The 19,909-nt window shown below is 38.2% G+C and overlaps 1 protein-coding gene across 16 annotated transcripts in view; it reads left to right on the top strand.

Annotated features, from left to right (window-relative positions):
* The window catches only part of SYNE1 (spectrin repeat containing nuclear envelope protein 1), a 465,519-nt gene that overhangs the window by 80,806 nt on the left and 364,804 nt on the right, over positions 1-19,909 (top strand). For all 16 annotated transcript variants that reach the window (XM_059176745.1, XM_059176748.1, XM_059176749.1 and 13 more), the window contains one exon: positions 7,842-7,903. In XM_059176745.1, the coding sequence (XP_059032728.1) occupies positions 7,842-7,903 (62 nt within the window). The remainder of the gene's footprint in view (positions 1-7,841; positions 7,904-19,909) is intronic.

A 19,909-nucleotide genomic window follows, 5' to 3' on the forward strand; every position in this document is an offset into this window, starting at 1 on the left:
GGTCTAACAGTTGTTGCTGGCTGTCACCTGCCTGAGTTCTCTTCAACATGTCTTTTTCCCTCTAGGATGCTGGCTCAGCTCCCTTGTGTGAGGTCTCGGGGCAGAGTTCTGAGAGAGCCAAAAATGGAGCCTCAAGACTTTTCAAGGACCAACCTCAGAAGTCATATAAAATCATGTCAGCCACATTATTGGTCAAAGCAAGTCTTAAGGCCAATCTAGATTCAAGGGGTGGGGAAATCCATTCCAGGTGTTGATAGGAAGCTCAACAAAATCAGATGGCAAAGGGTGTGCTGACCAGGAGAAGAGGAACTTGTGTACATATTTCATAATCAGCCACAGCCTGGTTTTGAATTTTTTTTATTTACATGTTTAACTTACGGATTTAAACATTGGATAATTATAAACTCTATTTTATTATGTTGAAATAGTCAGTATACCATAGACCCTACCCAGGTATGACAAAGTTAGTGATGATTTTAGTAATCATAGATCGACAATCGGGACCGTATAATTCTGAACCCAAAACCAATAATTTGATTGAGGCCATCTCATTGTGGCTGTTATTCAGTTAATAATGATTACATTGTCACCCTATGTTTTTGTTGTTTTTTCCTTCATAGCCATGTTATTTGGTTGTGTCAAAAAGTTCAATTTAGGTTGTACTTTAAAATTTCTTTCCAACTTTTACTGAGGTGAATTCATCTGCTTTGGAAATAATGAGGAAACCTTACTAAATATAACTAAGAAATTATGATTTTAAACCTTTGTTTTAAATTAACATTTATATTTCAGGTAACTAAAATCTGTAAGACTTTTATTTAAGCCATCATTGTCATTAAAGCACCTAAAGAATAAAATGATAATCTGCACACACAAAAAATGTTAATCATAACCAATGTATCTATACGTGATACACAAATATTTTTATAAAAGAGAGCAATTTCAGACTTAACAATTATATTTATTTATTTTTTAATTTTTTTTTCTTTAAAGATTTTATTTATTTATTTGACAGAGAGAGAGAGAGAGAGATCACAAGTAGGCAGAGACAGGCAGAGAGAGGAGGAAGCAGGCTCACCACTGAGCAGAGAGCCCGATGTGTGGCTCCATCCCAGGACCCTGAGAGCATGTCCTGAGCAGAAGGCAGAGGCTTAACCCACTGAGCCACCCAGGCGCCCCTATATTTACTTATTTAAATAGTCTTTCTTGCTGGTATTTTTATATTAATGTGACATTGATTAAGGATGGATATACCCAGGAATTCAGTATTTTGATCTTTATGATTGTTCATGACTCTGATAAAAATATACAACTTTAGGTGCATACCCATTTGTGAAGTGCTCTAGCTCTCAGAAATAAGTTCTTATAGAAGATTTGTTAAATATATTGAAATATGTCAACTTCGATTATCGTTAGTATTTTTAAAAACACTCTGTTAGGGGGCACCTGGGTGGCTCCATTTGTTAAGCGTCTGCCTTCAGCTCAGGTCATGAACCTGGGGCCGGGGCTCTAAGCTGGGCTCCCTGCTCTCCTTCTGCCCCTCCCCTTTGCCTCTCCTTGTCCTTCTGCCCCTCCCCCAACACTTGTGCTCACTCTCTCTCTCTCTCTCTCTCTCTCTCTCAAATAAATACATGAAATCTTTGAAACAAACAAACAAAAAACCCACCATCTGTGAGAAGGACTTTGGCATGTATTTTAACTTTTTAAAATTTAGTAACGCTATTTAAAAGCTAATGAACATAGGGCTCACTTTCACAGTTTTACGTATTACATATGGTAAAATGAAAATACAGTTAACCCGTTTGTAGGCAGCAAAATTTTCATGATTGATTGCAAAGGCTCAAAATAATCTGGGCTGCTCTTTACTGGTCTCTTTGCTTGCAGGTATATATGTAAGTCACTTGTGCAAAATCAGCAAGTCACTGTTACTATGACTCATCAGGAGGAAAACTGTTGACTCTAAGTTAGGTGTGACAGCTTGTTAATGGTCAAATTTAATCACTCTTGCTAAACTGGGCTTCATTTTTGCATGTGTCATGATCTTATCCTAAAATAGCAAAATACTTTAAAAATATATACCAGGACAAAGACATAGAGAAATTGAATGTCAGAGCCAGCTCCCTTCATCCTTCACTCATTTCTAAAGAGGGATAGTGCCTAGGAATTTTGGGATTATTTCTTACGACACCATTCCCCAGGGCCATGCTTGTACAATAGCCTTCCTATATAGACGTCCCTTAAGACCTCATGATTTCCAACTCCTCAGGTCTGTTAGACCAACTGTCTTTGAGATGGAACCAGTGATGGAGACAAGGGTGAAGGACTTAATTTCCATAACTAGTTTTGTTGTTTCTTGTTGCTTTTGTTATTATCGTTGTTTGCTTTTTTATTTCTTGTTTTTTACTCACACAGTCTGGCCTTTAGAAAGAAATCAAGATCCAAGTTTAGAGGAGAGGAGAGTTTGAGCTGCTTATGCCTGGTAATACCTGGATCAAAGCCTGGCCTTAAGCTGGAGTCTCTGACAGGTTCTTACCTGTGGAGCATCCGCCTCCTAATCCAGCTTCTGAATTCTCAGCTCTCCTCTGCGCAGACGCTACCATCCTACCCAGACGTTTCATGATGCATCTGCAATGCATCTGGAGCCTACTGCTTTTCTTTCCTTCTTTGATGAGTGACATCATTATGCAGTTACCTGTGATAAAAATCTAGAAGGCACCCTTAGCTCCTGTCTGACTACTTCTAGTAGTTACTGTGCAGCCGTCCCTCTTGGCACATTTCGAGAACAGAATGCATCACCTTTAATGTGCGTTCTGCTAGAATATTCCCAAATATCCTACCTGCTCCCAGCTTCCTCTCCCTTCAGTTAAGCCTCTACATTATCATTGTAGCATGTATTTCTGTGTCTCAGGTCTCATATGATCATTTCCAAAACTGTTGATGGCTTCCCATTGTCCATAGATAAAGACCAAACTCTGGCATGCTATTCAAAGACTTTAATTAACCCAATTGTTACCTGTTTTCCAGGCTTACTTACTTGTTTACCCTTCTTAAACCTATTCCACTTTATAATCCAGCTGTAATAGATTTTTACTGTCACTTTAGTATATAATGCCATGCTTTTAAAAGACGGCCTCTTTCTCCTAAAAGTTTCTCTACCTGCAAATTTCCACTTATCTGCTGCTGGTTGACGTCATGGCACCTCCTTTTTTAGCTTCTCTGAATCTCCCAGCCTGTTCCATTGCCCTATAAAAGAATTACTTGCTTGTATATTTATATTCCCTCAACATTTTATATGTTCCTCTGTTACAGTAGCTGACACATTGCTTTGAGACATTGTTTACATACTTGTCCCTTCTATGTAGTACCAGTTCCTTAGAACAGCTCTTGTTTTCTGGTCTTTAGCACGTTCTTAGTAAATGCATCCATTCGTTTCTTCATTAAGCATCTCCTAAGCAATAATGACTAAGGCGGTGATGGTAAATCAGACGATGTCCATGCCGTCTCATCTAAAACTTAGATTCTAGTGAAAGAAATGAACAGGCCTCCAAAAGATGATGGTTTCTTCACTAGATTGATCTTGATTTTTTTTTTTTAATTTTTTATTTTTTATAAACATATATTTTTTATAAACATATATTTTTATCCCCAGGTCTGTGAATCACCAGGTTTACACACTTCACAGCACTCACCAAATCACATACCCTCCCCAATGTCCATAATCCCACCCCCTTCTCCCCAAACCCCTCCCCCCGGCAACCCTCAGTTTGTTTTGTGAGATTAAGAGTCACTTATGGTTTGTCTCCCTCCCAATCCCATCTTGTTTCATTTATTCTTCTACCCACTTAAGCCTCCATGTTGCATCACCACTTCCTCATATCAGGGAGATCATATGATAGTTGTCTTTCTCTGCTTGACTTATTTCGCTAAGCATGATATGCTCTAGTTCCATCCACGTTGTTGCAAATGGCAAGATTTCATTTCTTTTGATGGCTGCATAGTATTCCATTGTGTATATATACCACATCTTCTTGATCCATTCATCTGTTGATGGACATCTAGGTTCTTTCCATAGTTTGGCTATTGTGGACATTGCTGCTATAAACATTCGGGTGCATGTGTCCCTTTGGATCACTACATTTGTATCTTTAGGGTAAATACCCAATAGTGCAATTGCTGGGTCATAGGGCAGTTCTATTTTCAACATTTTGAGGAACCTCCATGCTGTTTTCCAGAGTGGCTGCACCAGCTTGCATTCCCACCAACAGTGTAGGAGGGTTCCCCTTTCTCCGCATCCTCGCCAGCATCTGTCATTTCCTGACTTGTTGATTTTAGCCATTCTGACTGGTGTGAGGTGATATCTCATTGTGGTTTTGATTTGTATTTCCCTGATGCCGAGTGATATGGAGCACTTTTTCATGTGTCTGTTCGCCATCTGGATGTCTTCTTTGCAGAAATGTCTGTTCATGTCTTCTGCCCATTTCTTGATTGGATTATTTGTTCTTTGGGTGTTGAGTTTGCTAAGTTCTTTATAGATTCTGGACACTAGTCCTTTATCTGATATGTCGTTTGCAAATATCTTCTCCCATTCTGTCAGTTGTCTTTTGATTTTGTTAACTGTTTCCTTTGCTGTGCAAAAGCTTTTGATCTTGATGAAATCCCAGTAGTTCATTTTTTCCCTTGCTTCCCTTGCCTTTTGCGTTGTTCCTAGGAAGATGTTGCTGCGGCAGAGGTCGAAGAGGTTGCTGCCCGTGTTCTCCTCAAGGATTTTGATGGATTCCTTTCGTACATTGAGGTCCTTCATCCATTTTGATTCTATTTTTGTGTGTGGTGTAAGGAAATGGTCCAATTTCATTTTTCTGCATGTGGCTGTCCAATTTTCCCAGCACCATTTATTGAAAAGGCTGTCTTTTTTCCATTGGACATTCTTTCCTGCTTTGTCGAAGATTAGTTGACCATAGAGTTGAGGGTCTATTTCTGGGCTCTCTATTCTGTTCCATTGATCTATGTGTCTGTTTTTGTGCCAGTACCATGCTGTCTTGATGATGACAGCTTTGTAATAGAGCTTGAAGTCCGGAATATTTCTGTAGGAAAAGAAGACATTAATAATTTTGATGAGGGATGATTGCATACACATAGATTCATCCAGAGTATTTGCTTGCTGAGTCATTTTAAACTGAGCAGTCAATAATTACTTTGATTCGCTGGGGAAATAACACTACTAGAAATAATTAAATGCATTCGGAACCAGAAGTTAAATGTGCATTATCACTTCCCCATACTGCAATACTGCAAATAAAAAGCCTTGAAAACATTATGAGTCATATTATGTGAGACCACAGAATTTCTGTGTTATAGGTGACAGGAAGCTGCTTTTGTGCTTGTTTCACTTAGCACTTGCCAAAATGATCACATTTTTGATATAATAAATTTTTTCTTCATTTTTTCCTTTATATCTTTCCTTGGTCATAAAAACATACAAAATGGAGTGATATTTTTAAAATTTGTAACCAAAGCATGTCATTTTCATGTTTTAAAACTTACTGTCTGTAATTTCTAATAAATTACATATTTTCCTGTATATTTAGTTGTCATCTAATCCTCAATGTAACAGGACATTCATATCATTAAAGGTCTAAAAATAAATATTTTGGTTACAGTCAGTCATATCAGATAATTCAAAGGAAGATATGTAATCCAAAAAAAATAATATAGCAAGTTAAATTATTAGAATTTAGCTTTCAGCAACATTTGACACAACATTGTCAGGCATCTATCCCATTCCATTACCTATTTTCTCTTTCTGAGAACACAGAGTATATTTCCAGCTTCTTTTGTAGTTCAATTTGAGATTTTTTTGGGTTTTCCAGAAAGATATACATAGAAATCTATCTGCTTTCAAACTCAGCCCTCCACACATCCCATATAATTCTTAAATTCTTTGAAAATTTAAAAAAAAAGAACAAAAATAAATATCTGTGCCTAGTACATTGCTTTTTAGTATACTGATTTGTTTTTGTATGTACTTGAAAGTTTAAAAGCATATGCTTAAAGTACATTAGAAATAATGGCATTCTGTAAATTCTATGGGTATATCCAAAATTTCTCTAAATTAATATGTTTGTTATTAAATTTCCTCAATTCTTCATTGAACAGTATTTTTTGGGTCACATTTATAGGCATTGGGAACAAAGTTACTGTTATCATAGTGCTCATATTGTCACAGGCAGTCAGATGTTCTCCAGGAGAGCTCAGCTCTGGGAATATAGATCTGAGCACCATCCCTGAAAGGGTGAGGAATTGAAATGGTGTCTTCGTTCAGCTGAGTTCCTCACAGCATCTGGTCTTGTGTTTTACAGACAGTTGATACTTGGTATATGCTGGTAGAATTAACAGAACTCATCCTTTCTTCAAATATGTTAAACTGGCTCCTTGCTCTCTGGATTTCCTATCTTTAATGGCTCTGATTAAAGCCTTTCTGGATCCTATTAATTTTCTCTTGTTTCATAAGAAATTACAACAAAATTAACAAGTTAAAATAATTTTCAGGGCTGCCTGGGTGGCTCAGTTGGTTAAGCAGCAGACTCTTGCTTTCAGCTCAGGTCATGATCTCAAGGTTGTTAAGATTGAGCCCCGAGTGGGACTACACGTTGGGCGTGAAGCCTGCTTAAAGATTCTCTCTCCCCCTCTGCACCACCCTACCACGTTAACTCCCCATCTCTTAAAAAAAGAAAAAAAAAAAAAAGAAAGAAAGAAAGAAAAAGAAACCAACCAATACACAAAACAAAAACCCCCAAACCCCAAAAAACCAAAAAACAGTTTTCATTTGTTATCCTCAAACTTTTGTAGGTCAGGAGACAATGTTTAACTTAGATGGATTCTCTGCTCAGGGTCACACAAATCTGCAATTAAGTAGACAAGCCCATAATATCAGCTGCATTGCATTTTTATCCAGAGGCTGCAACAGGGAAGAATGCACTTTTGAACTCCTTTGGGTTGTTCGCGCAGAGTTCGTTTCCTTGTGGTTGTGTGACTGAGGGCCCCAGCTTCTTTCTGGCTTTTGGCTGGAGACCACCCTTCTCTAAAAATATCTCTCTCTTCCCTGTCACATGACCCTCTCCATGGGCAGTTTACAACATGGCTTTTTGCTTCTTCAGAAGAAGCAGGAGGATCCAGGAGGATTTCTCACTCTGGTCAGCTAAGATGGAATCTAACGTCAAGTAACATCTTTATAGGTAGGACTTTGCCACAGTCTGTTGATCAGAAACAAGTCACAGGTACTACCGTAGTCTGCTTATACAGAGGTGTGGACTTCAAGAGGTGGTGGGATCTTTGGAGGTCATGCAATCTGGGTGAAGTCCCTGTAATGCCTCACATACACAGCTCTGTCTTATTACATTACTGTGTAATCCTCTACTGTACATATGCTCTTGCTTGTCTGTCTCTACTTCTAGATTTTTCATGGCAAAGATGTTGCCTTGTTGTTTTCTATGTATCTCTGGATCTAACCTAAAACTTGGCACTTAGTTGGTCTCAGTGAACTTTTTCCAAACAGCTTTATTGAGGTATGATTGTATATGAGCTTTGAATAAGTGAGTGAAGGTTAACATATGGCTAATATATTGAAAATTTGGAAGCATTTTCTGGTAATGTATAAAGAAGTAATCAAATAGGAGTTTTACTGGCACTTCCTTCAAGACAACAATTGGCAAAATTGTTTTGAAGATAAAATAATATTATGATTACTTCTAAACTGTGTAACCCAATGTCTTTTAGGATACAACTTTATGATATACTGTGTCCTCTAACTAGATTCATTTTCTTTTCTTTTTTTTTCCTTCTAGATGAGCAAGAGATAGTACAAAAACGTACTTTCACAAAATGGATCAATTCTCATCTGGCCAAGGTAAAGGAAACTACCCAGACTTCTATATTTTCTTCTTTGGAGCCAATAAATCATTAAATGCCAAGTGTAATAAAGGAATGCTGTTGGCACTCTTTTCACTAATACTAATCAATGATATTGGAAGTTCTATCAGTTTAACTGTTGCCTATCTGTGACATTTGCTAACACTGTCTCTGAGAGTAAATGAATGGATTGCTAGAGTCAAGAGCAGTGACTTCATGTCAATTCTGTGAATTCTGATCAAAATGGTTTGTTCAGTCATTTCCTCTGTACTAATGTATATGTCAAGTGGAAAGGAGAAATCGTGCTCAATTTTTTTTTTTAATGTACTTGTTTCTATTTGGGACAGAAAGAAGCAAGGAGTGGTCTGTCTTGAGCAAAGAATTCAGTCTGAGTAGATGATGCCAGCATCTGGGCTCCCCTCTTACGTGCTTTGATAGCAAAGTGACCATGGTGGCAAGACACTAAAAAGATTAATTATTCCGAGATTATCCACACTGACATTAGGTTGTATCAGGAGACTGTGTATTTGTACATTGTGATGACTTTGAATATAAATGCTACAATAAAACAAATCCCAGTATGGCAATATTACAATCAAATTAGTCTCATAAATATGCAGATGAAAAAATATGTGAACCAAAAACCATTGCATTTGTAAAAATAAACATAGACAACAGTACAGTTGTCTGAATTGAGTTAACGGATCCTTTTGCTGGGAGTGGTGCCTACAGTGTGCCAGACATAACCCTATGAGCAGTTTTTTATCAGGGACTTCCCCAAAGCCTCTTTTATAGTTCAGAAGCAAACAAAGCATGGAGATTTATTACAGTCCCATTGTACGAATTAACTGCTCACTGCATATCTAAGCTAGGCTTTCGAGACAGGAAGATGTTGGTAAGACACTTTCCCAGGCTTGAGAAGCTCACAGTCCAGTAAAGACAGCAGACTAAAAGATGCGTCTAGATACAGGATAAACTGGGATTATCTCCTCTATAATCTCTTTCCAAAAGCCCCTGATGAGAAGGAAATTCTCTCATACAGTGGTTGTCCCCAGAATCTGCCCTGTGACAAGGCAGTAAATGCCCCTGGGGGCTCATTTTCTCTGGTCTTGGCTGGCGCCAGCCGGCCATTACTTTACTACAGAATTGTCATTAATTGGGAAAGATTTTTTTTTTTTCCAAAATGAAAATAGAGTTACTGTTTTTGATATTGTTAAAAAGATTACATGTTAATTACAAGTAATATTAATGATAAGCCTCTTACACAGTATAAAGAAAGTAGAAATCACCTTTAAATCTCATGATACCGATACAACCATTACTAACATACTGATCACCATTTTTCTACACACAGACACATGCGATTTCACAAAAATGGTTTTATAGGATATTGTTGTATATGCCTCTGTTTTACTCACTATATATTTCCATGTTAATTCAGAGGTATGTAATAATTTTATTGGCTGAATTGTATTTTATTATAGATATAATTACTTATAAATTATGAATCATAAATTAGCCAGTTTCCTCTTGATGCATTTATGGGTTTCCAATTAGTAAATATTATATAAAATGCTACTTTGAAAATCCTTGGGCATATTTCTACTTAGGATAAATTTCTAGAAGCAGGTCAATAGTCAACAGATTTGCATGTTTATAATTTTAATATATACCAAAAGTTTCTGTGAATGCCCATTTCCTTACACTATTAACACTCTGAGGTTAACTATGTTTTCTAATCTGATTGGAAAAAATAACTTATAATTAATTTTTTCAGGTTTTTAAAATCAGGAGTTGAATATCGTTGTCAAGTCTTTAAAGTAGAATTATTGGGATATGCTCATCTGTGTACTGAATACTTAAAAAGATGGGAAAATCTGACTGTAAGCCACGGCAGACAGTATATGAAAGGCTTTTGTGAAGGGATTATATGACAAGAACTTACTTTCAAAAATATTTTTGTCATCATTTTAGCATTGCTCAAAGTTACCTTACATGTTATGTAATAACTGATTATTAGACGAGGCTTTACCAGTGTGCGTGCTTTCCTGTTCTCTTTTCTAGCCCTGCTTTGTAAACTCACCCTGTAATTTCCCTTCTAAAATCTAAGTCCTACCATTAATGTGTGGTGCTAGGCCCTCCCACTCAACAAGTCTTTTCTGACGACCTGGGAAGCAGTGAGCCTGCCCCCTAGCGGATGCTCTCAGGATGGTTGTGCTGCCCCTGCACCCCCTCCTCCAGCGCCCATCCCTCTGCTCTGGTTTTCCTGGTCTGGTGAAGCAGAATCTAAAATGTAGCACTTCTCCAGAACCTGTAGCATGGGTGAAGTTAAACATCACTTAAACTGTTTTGCACTGTGTATCTCTGCTTCCCAACAACCATGTAAAGTCTTCAGGGCCCATGCTGATTCTTAGAATTTCTTTATAGATCTTACAGCTCTAAGCACAGTGCTAAGTACCACGCAGAAGTGCATTTTAATACAACAAGAGCAGCAGAGTCTTTATGTTTTCTTACTTTGTTAGAATAGTAAAGATATCACATGGGGAAAAATGATTAGTTTCTGGTACTGTGCCAAGTGTTTTATACAGGTTATTTTGGCATTTTTATTTTTTTAAGGATTTTATTTATTTATTTATTTATTTATTTATTTATTTATTTGACAGACAGAAATCACAAGTAGGCAGAGAGCCAGACAGAGAGAGGGGGAAGCAGGCTTCCCACCAAGTAGGGAGCCCAATGTGGGCCTTGATCCCAGGACTCTGGGATCATGATCTGAGCCAAAGGCAGAGGCTTTAACCCACTGAGCCACCCAGGTGCTCCTATTTTGGCATTTTTTAAAAAGATTCTATTTATCTGAGAGAGTGAGAGAGAAGAGAGAGCGCAGAAGCAGGGGGAGGGGCAGAGGGAGAAGCAGGCTCCCCGCTAAGCAAGGAGCCCTATATTGGACTCGATCCCAGGACCCTGGAATCACAACCCTAGCCAAAGGCAGTCGCACAACCAACTGTGCCACCCAGGGGCCCTACACAGGCTCTTCTGTAGCACACATCTTCATATGCCTGCTAAGGGGCACTGCTGAGATTTTAATCCAGAAATGAATCTAAAGTCCATCTGTTTTCCCTACTTCACACATTTTTGTGTCAAGGTTACTATTTTGAAAAAACCCAGAAACTTATTACCTCCGTAGCCGCTAGCTCCATCATAACCTTTATGTCATAGAGATTTTGTTTAGTTTTGTTTTTTTTTTCCTTCTACATATTTCAATTTCTTTCTTTCTTGGGTCACCTTAACACCCCAAAACTGAAGCAGAACAATGATACCTATGGTTGTTCTCCTGAACTTCCTTACATGGACGTTGTAGTATCTTGAAAACATAGCTAAACCCCTCAAATTTCTTTGAGGATATGTTCCTTTTCTGGTTCACTTATATCTGGAAAACATTTTAAACATCCAGTCTGACGCCGTGGCCCACCTTGGCAGAGTTTTAGGATAGCTGTGGAGTCAGTGTTTGTCTGCATTTGTCTCGGCAGCTAATGACAATTCCCCACCATCGCCCCCTCTCTTTCCACATCCTTCGCCCACCTTCATCCCCATCTGAGTTTTCATTTCGAGCCCTCTCTCTCTCTCACTGTCCCTCCATCTCTTTCCTACCCCTGGGCCATCTCTGTTTCTCCCCGCCTGTCTCCTATCCATTATTACTCCACGCCGTCTGTCTCTATCTTAATTTCCCCATCCCCGTCCTTAACTACCTCTTTCTGTCTGATGCCGCCCCTACAAAAACACACGCAACCTGCACATCCTGGGCTTCCGAGTCTCACTGAGCTCCCATGTACAGGCACACCCAAGCTGAAATGGAAACACACACTTCCTGCACCATGGCAAAGTGCACCCTGACTTCTGAGGTGAGAATGATGATATTTCACTTGCAATAGAAAAAAAAGGCCAACCTCATATCTTTGATCTGGCCTCTGGATCGGGATATTGTGTCACTTTTCCAGCTGCCTCCATTGGAAGGCTTGTTTCCAAAGCCATTCTGTGTTGCTTGAGTGTGCTTGGTCCCATCACTCTAGCACCTCATGGACATGGACAGCAGGCATGTGCACACACGTGCACACAGGTGTGCGTGTACACCCGTAGTCAGCTAAGCTTCACAAAAGCATATTTTAGGCCCAGGGTTTTACTAAGTCCCTTATGAAAGGAGCTTCTATAATTTTTGGCCTTCAGCTCCCAATCACTTATCAGCAACATCCAGGCTTTCAGTGACAGAGAAGTCCTAAGTACTCAGGATGAAAACATTTCTCACTAGAAGAAGTAACCCATGAATAAGCAGTTTGACCTGTCTCAACATTTTCTCTTTATCCCCCAAAGCTTTTGAAACCAACTTTCCCTCCTTCTTCTTGGTGATTGAATAACCAAAGCAGTGGTTTATCTTGTAACTAAAAGATAGTCTTCCCCCAGGAAGGAGACATAATTGTTGTCAGCTTTGAAAGGATGTGGTACCCTATAATTTGTTGGATCAGATTGAATCTGGTTTGATGGGTTGTTTGTATGTTAGATTGTTTACTTTGTCCAACAAATACTCGATAAATTTGGACCCTGTGTTAGTCAACTTAGGCTGTTTTAACACAATACTGTTGATGAGGGACTTAGAGAATAAGCATTTATTCCTCATAGTTGTGAAAGCCTAAGAAGTCCTAAAATCAAGGTGATCAAGGTGCTGACAGATTTGGTTCCTGGAGAGAACCCTCTTCCTGGCTGGGTCCTCACATGGCAGAGAAGGAAAGAGAGAGAACTCTGTCTCTCTTCCTCTTCTCTAAGGACACTAGTCTCATCATGGGGCATCACCTCTTGACCTCATATACATCTAATTACTTTCCAAAGCCCCCATTTCAAAATACTATCACAGTGGTCAGTTAAGGCTGCAACATGGGTTTGGGGGACATATAAGCATTCAGTCTGTAACTGGCCCCAAGTTCATTCTGAGGTCTGGCTTGAAGAACACGAGAATTTCTTCCGAACTTATAAAATAAGGATGAAAACTCAATCCTGACCTGAGGATTTCATTTTATTGTTGGTGATCCCTGTAGTACATAGCTCTGTGCTCTGGAATCATTCAGATAATCTCAGAACCAAACCATTTAAGGAGTTAAAATGCATTTTATTCCTTGGTTGTCTTCTTTTTCCCCTATAATTTTCTGTTGACATCTACCAATAAAGGTAAGGGAATGACCCATGTCAAAGATATTTTTATGCTAGTTGCCAAGGTATTAGTCTTAATTCACTTATTTCTTATGCTACAGAATGTATCAAGTTAGTTTATCTCTAAGAACAAGAAAAGAGAAAGGTGCTAATAAGTTGGCAGAGAAAAAAAAAAAGAGTTTCAACTTTTTTCTAGAATATAAGTTGTAAATATTTGGCAGGATCTCAGTTGTGTGAGAGCTTTTGCAGAGTAGTCATGGGAATGTTTGGGATTTAAACTGGAATGGTAAACCATTTCACCTTAAGTTCCATGATAATATCTTGCTACTACAATGTTGTCTTTAAAATTTTTAAGAAAATTTAAAGAATAAAACTTTTATTTTAAAGGACAATTTAAAGGACTCATTATTTAGATAGAAAATTTGTATCTATCTTCTACAAGTTTTCTTTGGAAATTGAGTATATCTAGAAATAACTTTAATGTTAGGTTGTATCAGGTTTTAAGAGTGAATTGAGAAGTAGAGAAATCGATTGTTCTCTCCTAAGATCATTCAATCTTGGCTGCATTAGGAGATGTTTAAAAGATATTTAATGGAGATGGATTTAGGGGAGTGTTTTTAATGGGAAAATTTTAATTTTGTTCTTGGCTGCTCTGCTCAGTTGCAAATTAACAAACTATTTACTTCTAATTAAATAAAATAACAAGCCCTTTTACTGATGGCATTCCATTCTATTATAATAATTCTTTATAAATATTATGACAGCTGTATGAAGAGATTGGTTGCAAATAAGAGAGCAATCTGTTTAAAAAAATACTTTCCTTAAAACAAAAATGTTACTGAAGCAGGGAGAAAAACCAAGAATCTTCTGTGTATATGTGTTTTATGCCATTTTTTTTTTTTTTTTTTATTTTTTATAAACATATATTTTTTATATACATATATTTTTATCCCCAGGTCTGTGAATCACCAGGTTTACACACTTCACAGCACTCACCAAATCACATACCCTCCCCAATGTCCATAATCCCACCCCCTTCTCCCCAACCCCCTCCCCCCCGGCAACCCTCAGTTTGTTTTGTGAGATTAAGAGTCACTTATGGTTTGTCTCCCTCCCAATCCCATCTTGTTTCATTTATTCTTCTACCCACTTAAGCCTCCATGTTGCATCACCACTTCCTCATATCAGGGAGATCATATGATAGTTGTCTTTCTCTGCTTGACTTATTTCGCTAAGCATGATACGCTCTAGTTCCATCCATGTTGTTGCAAATGGCAAGATTTCATTTCTTTTGAAAGAAAGCCAACGTTGGTGGCATCACAATTCCGGACTTCAAGCTCTATTACAAAGCTGTCATCATCAAGACAGCATGGTACTGGCACAAAAACAGACACATAGATCAATGGAACAGAATAGAGAGCCCAGAAATAGACCCTCAACTCTATGGTCAACTAATCTTCGACAAAGCAGGAAAGAATGTCCAATGGAAAAAAGACAGCCTTTTCAATAAATGGTGCTGGGAAAATTGGACAGCCACATGCAGAAAAATGAAATTGGACCATTTCCTTACACCACACACAAAAATAGACTCAAAATGGATGAAGGACCTCAATGTACGAAAGGAATCCATCAAAATCCTTGAGGAGAACACGGGCAGCAACCTCTTCGACCTCTGCCGCAGCAACATCTTCCTAGGAACAACGCAAAAGGCAAGGGAAGCAAGGGAAAAAATGAACTACTGGGATTTCATCAAGATCAAAAGCTTTTGCACAGCAAAGGAAACAGTTAACAAAATCAAAAGACAACTGACAGAATGGGAGAAGATATTTGCAAACGACATATCAGATAAAGGACTAGTGTCCAGAATCTATAAAGAACTTAGCAAACTCAACACCCAAAGAACAAATAATCCAATCAAGAAATGGGCAGAAGACATGAACAGACATTTCTGCAAAGAAGACATCCAGATGGCCAACAGACACATGAAAAAGTGCTCCATATCACTTGGCATCAGGGAAATACAAATCAAAACCACAATGAGATATCACCTCACACCAGTCAGAATGGCTAAAATCAACAAGTCAGGAAATGACAGATGCTGGCGAGGATGCGGAGAAAGGGGAACCCTCCTACACTGTTGGTGGGAATGCAAGCTGGTGCAGCCACTCTGGAAAACAGCATGGAGGTTCCTCAAAATGTTGAAAATAGAACTGCCCTATGACCCAGCAATTGCACTATTGGGTATTTACCCTAAAGATACAAATGTAGTGATCCAAAGGGACACATGCACCCGAATGTTTATAGCAGCAATGTCCACAATAGCCAAACTATGGAAAGAACCTAGATGTCCATCAACAGATGAATGGATCAAGAAGATGTGGTATATATACACAATGTTTTATGCCATTTTTAGTACACAGATGTAGATTTTCTGAACTTGTGGATGTAATTAGCAGTTCATTTTTAAAAATGTTTGCTTTGTTTTCAAATTGAAGCCTTTATGGTTCTGCAATTATGTAAAACATTACACATCACAAATGGTCAATGTAATGAAATGTAACTAACAAAAATTAGTGAGTTACATTTATTTCATACACCTGATAATTCCTTTCGGGGATGGGGTTTCTTCAGACACGAACTCTATCATTTTCTTTTCAGGAAGATACCTGAATCTTTCTTTTCTGTTTGCCCTATTAGTGAAAGAAGGTATTTGTTTTTTTTAATTAGCCTGATGTTGATTTCAAGTAATGTTTTTTCAAAGTTAGATCCTGATTCAGTTCTAGCTTCTCATCACTCACTGCTAAAAATATTTTTAAAATTGCGTTCATCTTTAACCATGTGCCAGTTACTCTGCCCTCTCAACTCTGTCTTCAATTTAATTTAATCTTTACTACAAGAATCAAATAAAAGTATAATTTTCACCATTTCACAGATGATGACCCTGAAGCTTAGTGTTAATTAATAAATTCAAGGTCACATAGCAAGTAGATAAAAAACCAGATTTCAACCCCAAGCCTCTTAAGTTTGGGCATTAATCATTGTGTTACCTATTTTCATGCTGCATTTGTTTCTTTAGCTATTTAGGCAGCAAATACCTTTTAAGGATCTAGTATGCGTTAGAGGTTGTGGACACAGTGGTGAACAGACCCGTTGTCCATGCCATCCTAGAACTGATATCTCACAGGAGAAACAAACAATTACCACAAGGTGTGTGGTAGATGCCATGAGAGAGAAGTACAGGGTGTCAGGAAGCCCAGGGCAAGCACAGCTAACCACAGGGGAAATCTGAAGGAAAGCATCAGAATAGGCTTTCAGAGAAGAAACATTTTAGCTAAAGCTTGAGAAATGCCTGTGGGGTTTGACACATGAAGGAACCAATGTTTTTAAAAGATGAGAGATGAGAAAAAACATGGTACTTTAAAGGAAATGGAGGAAGTTCAGAATACCTGAATATATGTATGATTCCAGGAGTGGGCTGACAACATTGGTCAAAGGCCAGTCATCAGGAGGATTTCACCTGTATTATGGGCAATGGGAGACATTACAGAATCTTAGACAAGAAAAATAAAATTATCACCCTGGCCCTAAACATCTCTGTCTCTCTCTGTCATAAATTAAAATAGGAACTAGTAACATTAATGGTGAAGTAGGAGAAAAGTAGACGCACTGAAAGACATATAGGAGTGGACTCAGTAATTAATCAGAATCTTGGAGAAGAGCCAAAGATGCTATCTAGATTTCTGACATAAGCAAATGATTGAGATCATTCTTAGACATAGAGAATACAACAGGCTTAGGGAAACCTAGTAGTTCATTTTTAGACAGAAATTACTCAGAGATAAACCCATTTAATTTGGCAGTGAGAAAATCATTGACCACCACAGGGAGTAGCCACATTGTAACAGAAATCAGATTCTAGAACACTGATGAGTAGATGAGAGGTCAGGATGTTAGGGCAATGAAGGTACCTTACCTGTTCGTGAGATAGAGTATTAGCTAAAACATAACGCAGGATCTGGTATGAGCTGTTTTAATAAAGGGTAGTTTTAAGTGTGTGTCTACTGAAAGGAGTGATCCAGAACTAGTAGAAGGGAAGAGACTTCAAAAGAAGGGGAGAAAAGTTGTTTCATGACCACAGGCTCTCCAGGAGGCAAGATGGGATAGAAAATTAAGAGCATGGGTGGAACATGTAGGTTTGTACCAAAGGAGAGACGTCCCCTTCTCGAGACCAAAGGAAATAAGAAGGATGAGTGTGGATGTGCCTGAATTTGAGATGCGGTGAGATGAGGTGGACTTGAATGTGAGGGAATTCCTACCTAAGGGCTGTTGTTTTTTAGATCTGACAGAATAGCCTTCATTTCTGAGTAAAGAATTTAGGTTGGGGACAGCTGGATGGCTCAGTCGGTTAATCATCTGCCTTCAGCTCAGGTCATGATCTCAGGATCCTGGGATTGAGCCCCACATCGGGCTCTCTGCTCAGCAGGGAGCCTGCTCCCCCCCCCCCACCCCGCCTGCCTCTCTGCCTTGTGATCTCTTTCTATCAAGTAAATAAATAAAATCTTTAAAATAAAAGAATTTAGGTTGGGGTAAATATTTTAAACATTGACAGTTATAAAGATGTTAGTTCTTTCACATTTTAAAATTTATCTATCTTAGCAAATTCCTGAATTTCATGCGCAATTCGTAAGCGATGGTAATTGTATTGTGCCACTGTGGCCCTCAAAGGAAGCAACCTAAAGATGTGTTTTTCAAAAAACTTTCACAAGAAATTAGATTTTTTTTTTTTAAATTTATTTATTTATTTATTTATTTTTTCCTACTTTTTTTTTTTTTTAAATTTTTTATTTTTTATAAACATATATTTTGTGTGATTCACAGACCTGGGGATAAAAATATATGTATATAAGAAATTAGATTTTTAAAAAAGATTTTATTTATTTATTTGAGAGAGAGAGCGAGCACACATGTGAGCACACCAGTAGGGGGAGGAGCAGAGGGAGAGGGAAAAGCAGGCTCCCCCCTGGACCTAGGCTTCCTAGGTCCTAGACTTCCTAGGACCCTGGGATCAGAACCTGAAACAAAGGCAGCTGCTTAACTGACTGAAACACCCAGGTGTCCCAGAAGTTAAATTTTTATTAGAAAAAGATAATGTAAATATTCTTGACATTACCATTGGCTTCAGAATTTTGTAATTTCACATTTTCTCTCATTTCATCAAATGAGATAGAGTGTTATATTCATGTGTAAATCCCCTGATTCAGTCTTTATGTTATTTGCTGTGAAATAAATCTGTGGTTTGACATTAGGTCCTTAGGGAAAAACAAATAGGTCTCAAATAGTCATTGTTTAGTGTTTCTATAAATGGAGCTGCTTTTTAATAAGAAAAAAGCAGTTCTTTCTCCATCTGCCAAACTTAGATCTATGGGGCCATTAAGGATTGGCACTAAATATTCTTTCTAAATACGGTCTTTTGGATGACCCCAGGCATGATATGAGCATCTCCTCACTTTTTAGAAGAATTTTTGAAAAGCATTATAAAATGTTATTTAGATTCTGTTGTTCATTTGCCAAAGCTACCATAACAAAGTACACATACTGGGCAGCTTAACATGGGAAATTTATTATCTCAGTGTTCTCAAGTCTAGACAGCCATGCTCCCTCTCTTACCCTGGGTAGAACCCATCCTTGCCTCTTTCTAGATTCTGGTGGTGGCCTTCTTGGAAAACGCTGCTCTTAGCAATTTTCATGCGTCATAAAATTATTTTCAGTACATAGCATAAAAGAATCACTCTCCCTAAGTTATTTTATCCCGTACAAAGTTGGGGTTATTCTTTCCTCTTTTCCTTTGCTCATACACCATATCTGCCCCATCAACAAACATCGGTGACTTTATCCTTCAGAATTCATTGAGAATCCAACCTCTGCTCACCACCTCTGCTACTTACTACCTTGGTTTAAGCCACCGAGTCTGTTGCCTGGATGACTTGAACAGCTTCCTAACTTAAATCCCTCCTTGTGGCCTGGCCCCTCATCAGTCTGTGCTCAATGAGACAGCTTATTTGCTCTCTTTCCTGTCCATGTCCCTCATTAGTATATAAGCATCATAATGCAGGGATTATTTCTTCTGGTTTGTTCACTGCTACATTCTTTGTACCTAGATAAACAAGTAGGTTCTTTTATGCTGTATACTGAAAATAATCTTATAATACCTGAAAATTGTTAAGAGCAGAGTTTTCCAAACAGATTTAAAGTTGGGCTGAAACAGTAGTCATTGCCTTTGGTATTTGGAATTAGATGTATTTGGAATTAAACTAAGTAATTAAGGAAGTGGAAATGATTATGCTGTCATAGGAAATAAAAAAGAATGGGAACTGTCTCCTCACCTTTGACAAGGAGAGATGGAAAATCATCATAGCAGTGTTTTTATGAAGGCAGTGAAAGAGAAACAGATTACACATACAATTGTAGTTACTTTACCTTGTTTCTGGAGATACTGGAACATCTAATTAGATTTTCTGAATATGATTGCAAAACTTTTAGATATTGAGTTAATTTTATGTGGCCACCACCAGTGGTTAGAGTTATGATTTTACTGCTCTGGTCCAGGGTACTTTGGCATTTTTAAACAATTTAGTGTGGTGGGCTCTCAGCCAGTCTTTGGGGAGGTAACTCACTCCACATCTGCTGGTCAACCCCTCTTTCCTTCCCACTGCTCTCTGTTCCTGTTGTTCAGCTTGTTGCTCCCACCCAGCAGATAACCATCAGGGAATGAGCACGCTATCGACTGGCTCTGTGGTGGGATTTTTCT

This window comes from Mustela lutreola, chromosome 6, assembly GCF_030435805.1.
Source record: "Mustela lutreola isolate mMusLut2 chromosome 6, mMusLut2.pri, whole genome shotgun sequence".
NCBI classification, from domain to species: Eukaryota; Metazoa; Chordata; class Mammalia; order Carnivora; family Mustelidae; genus Mustela; species Mustela lutreola.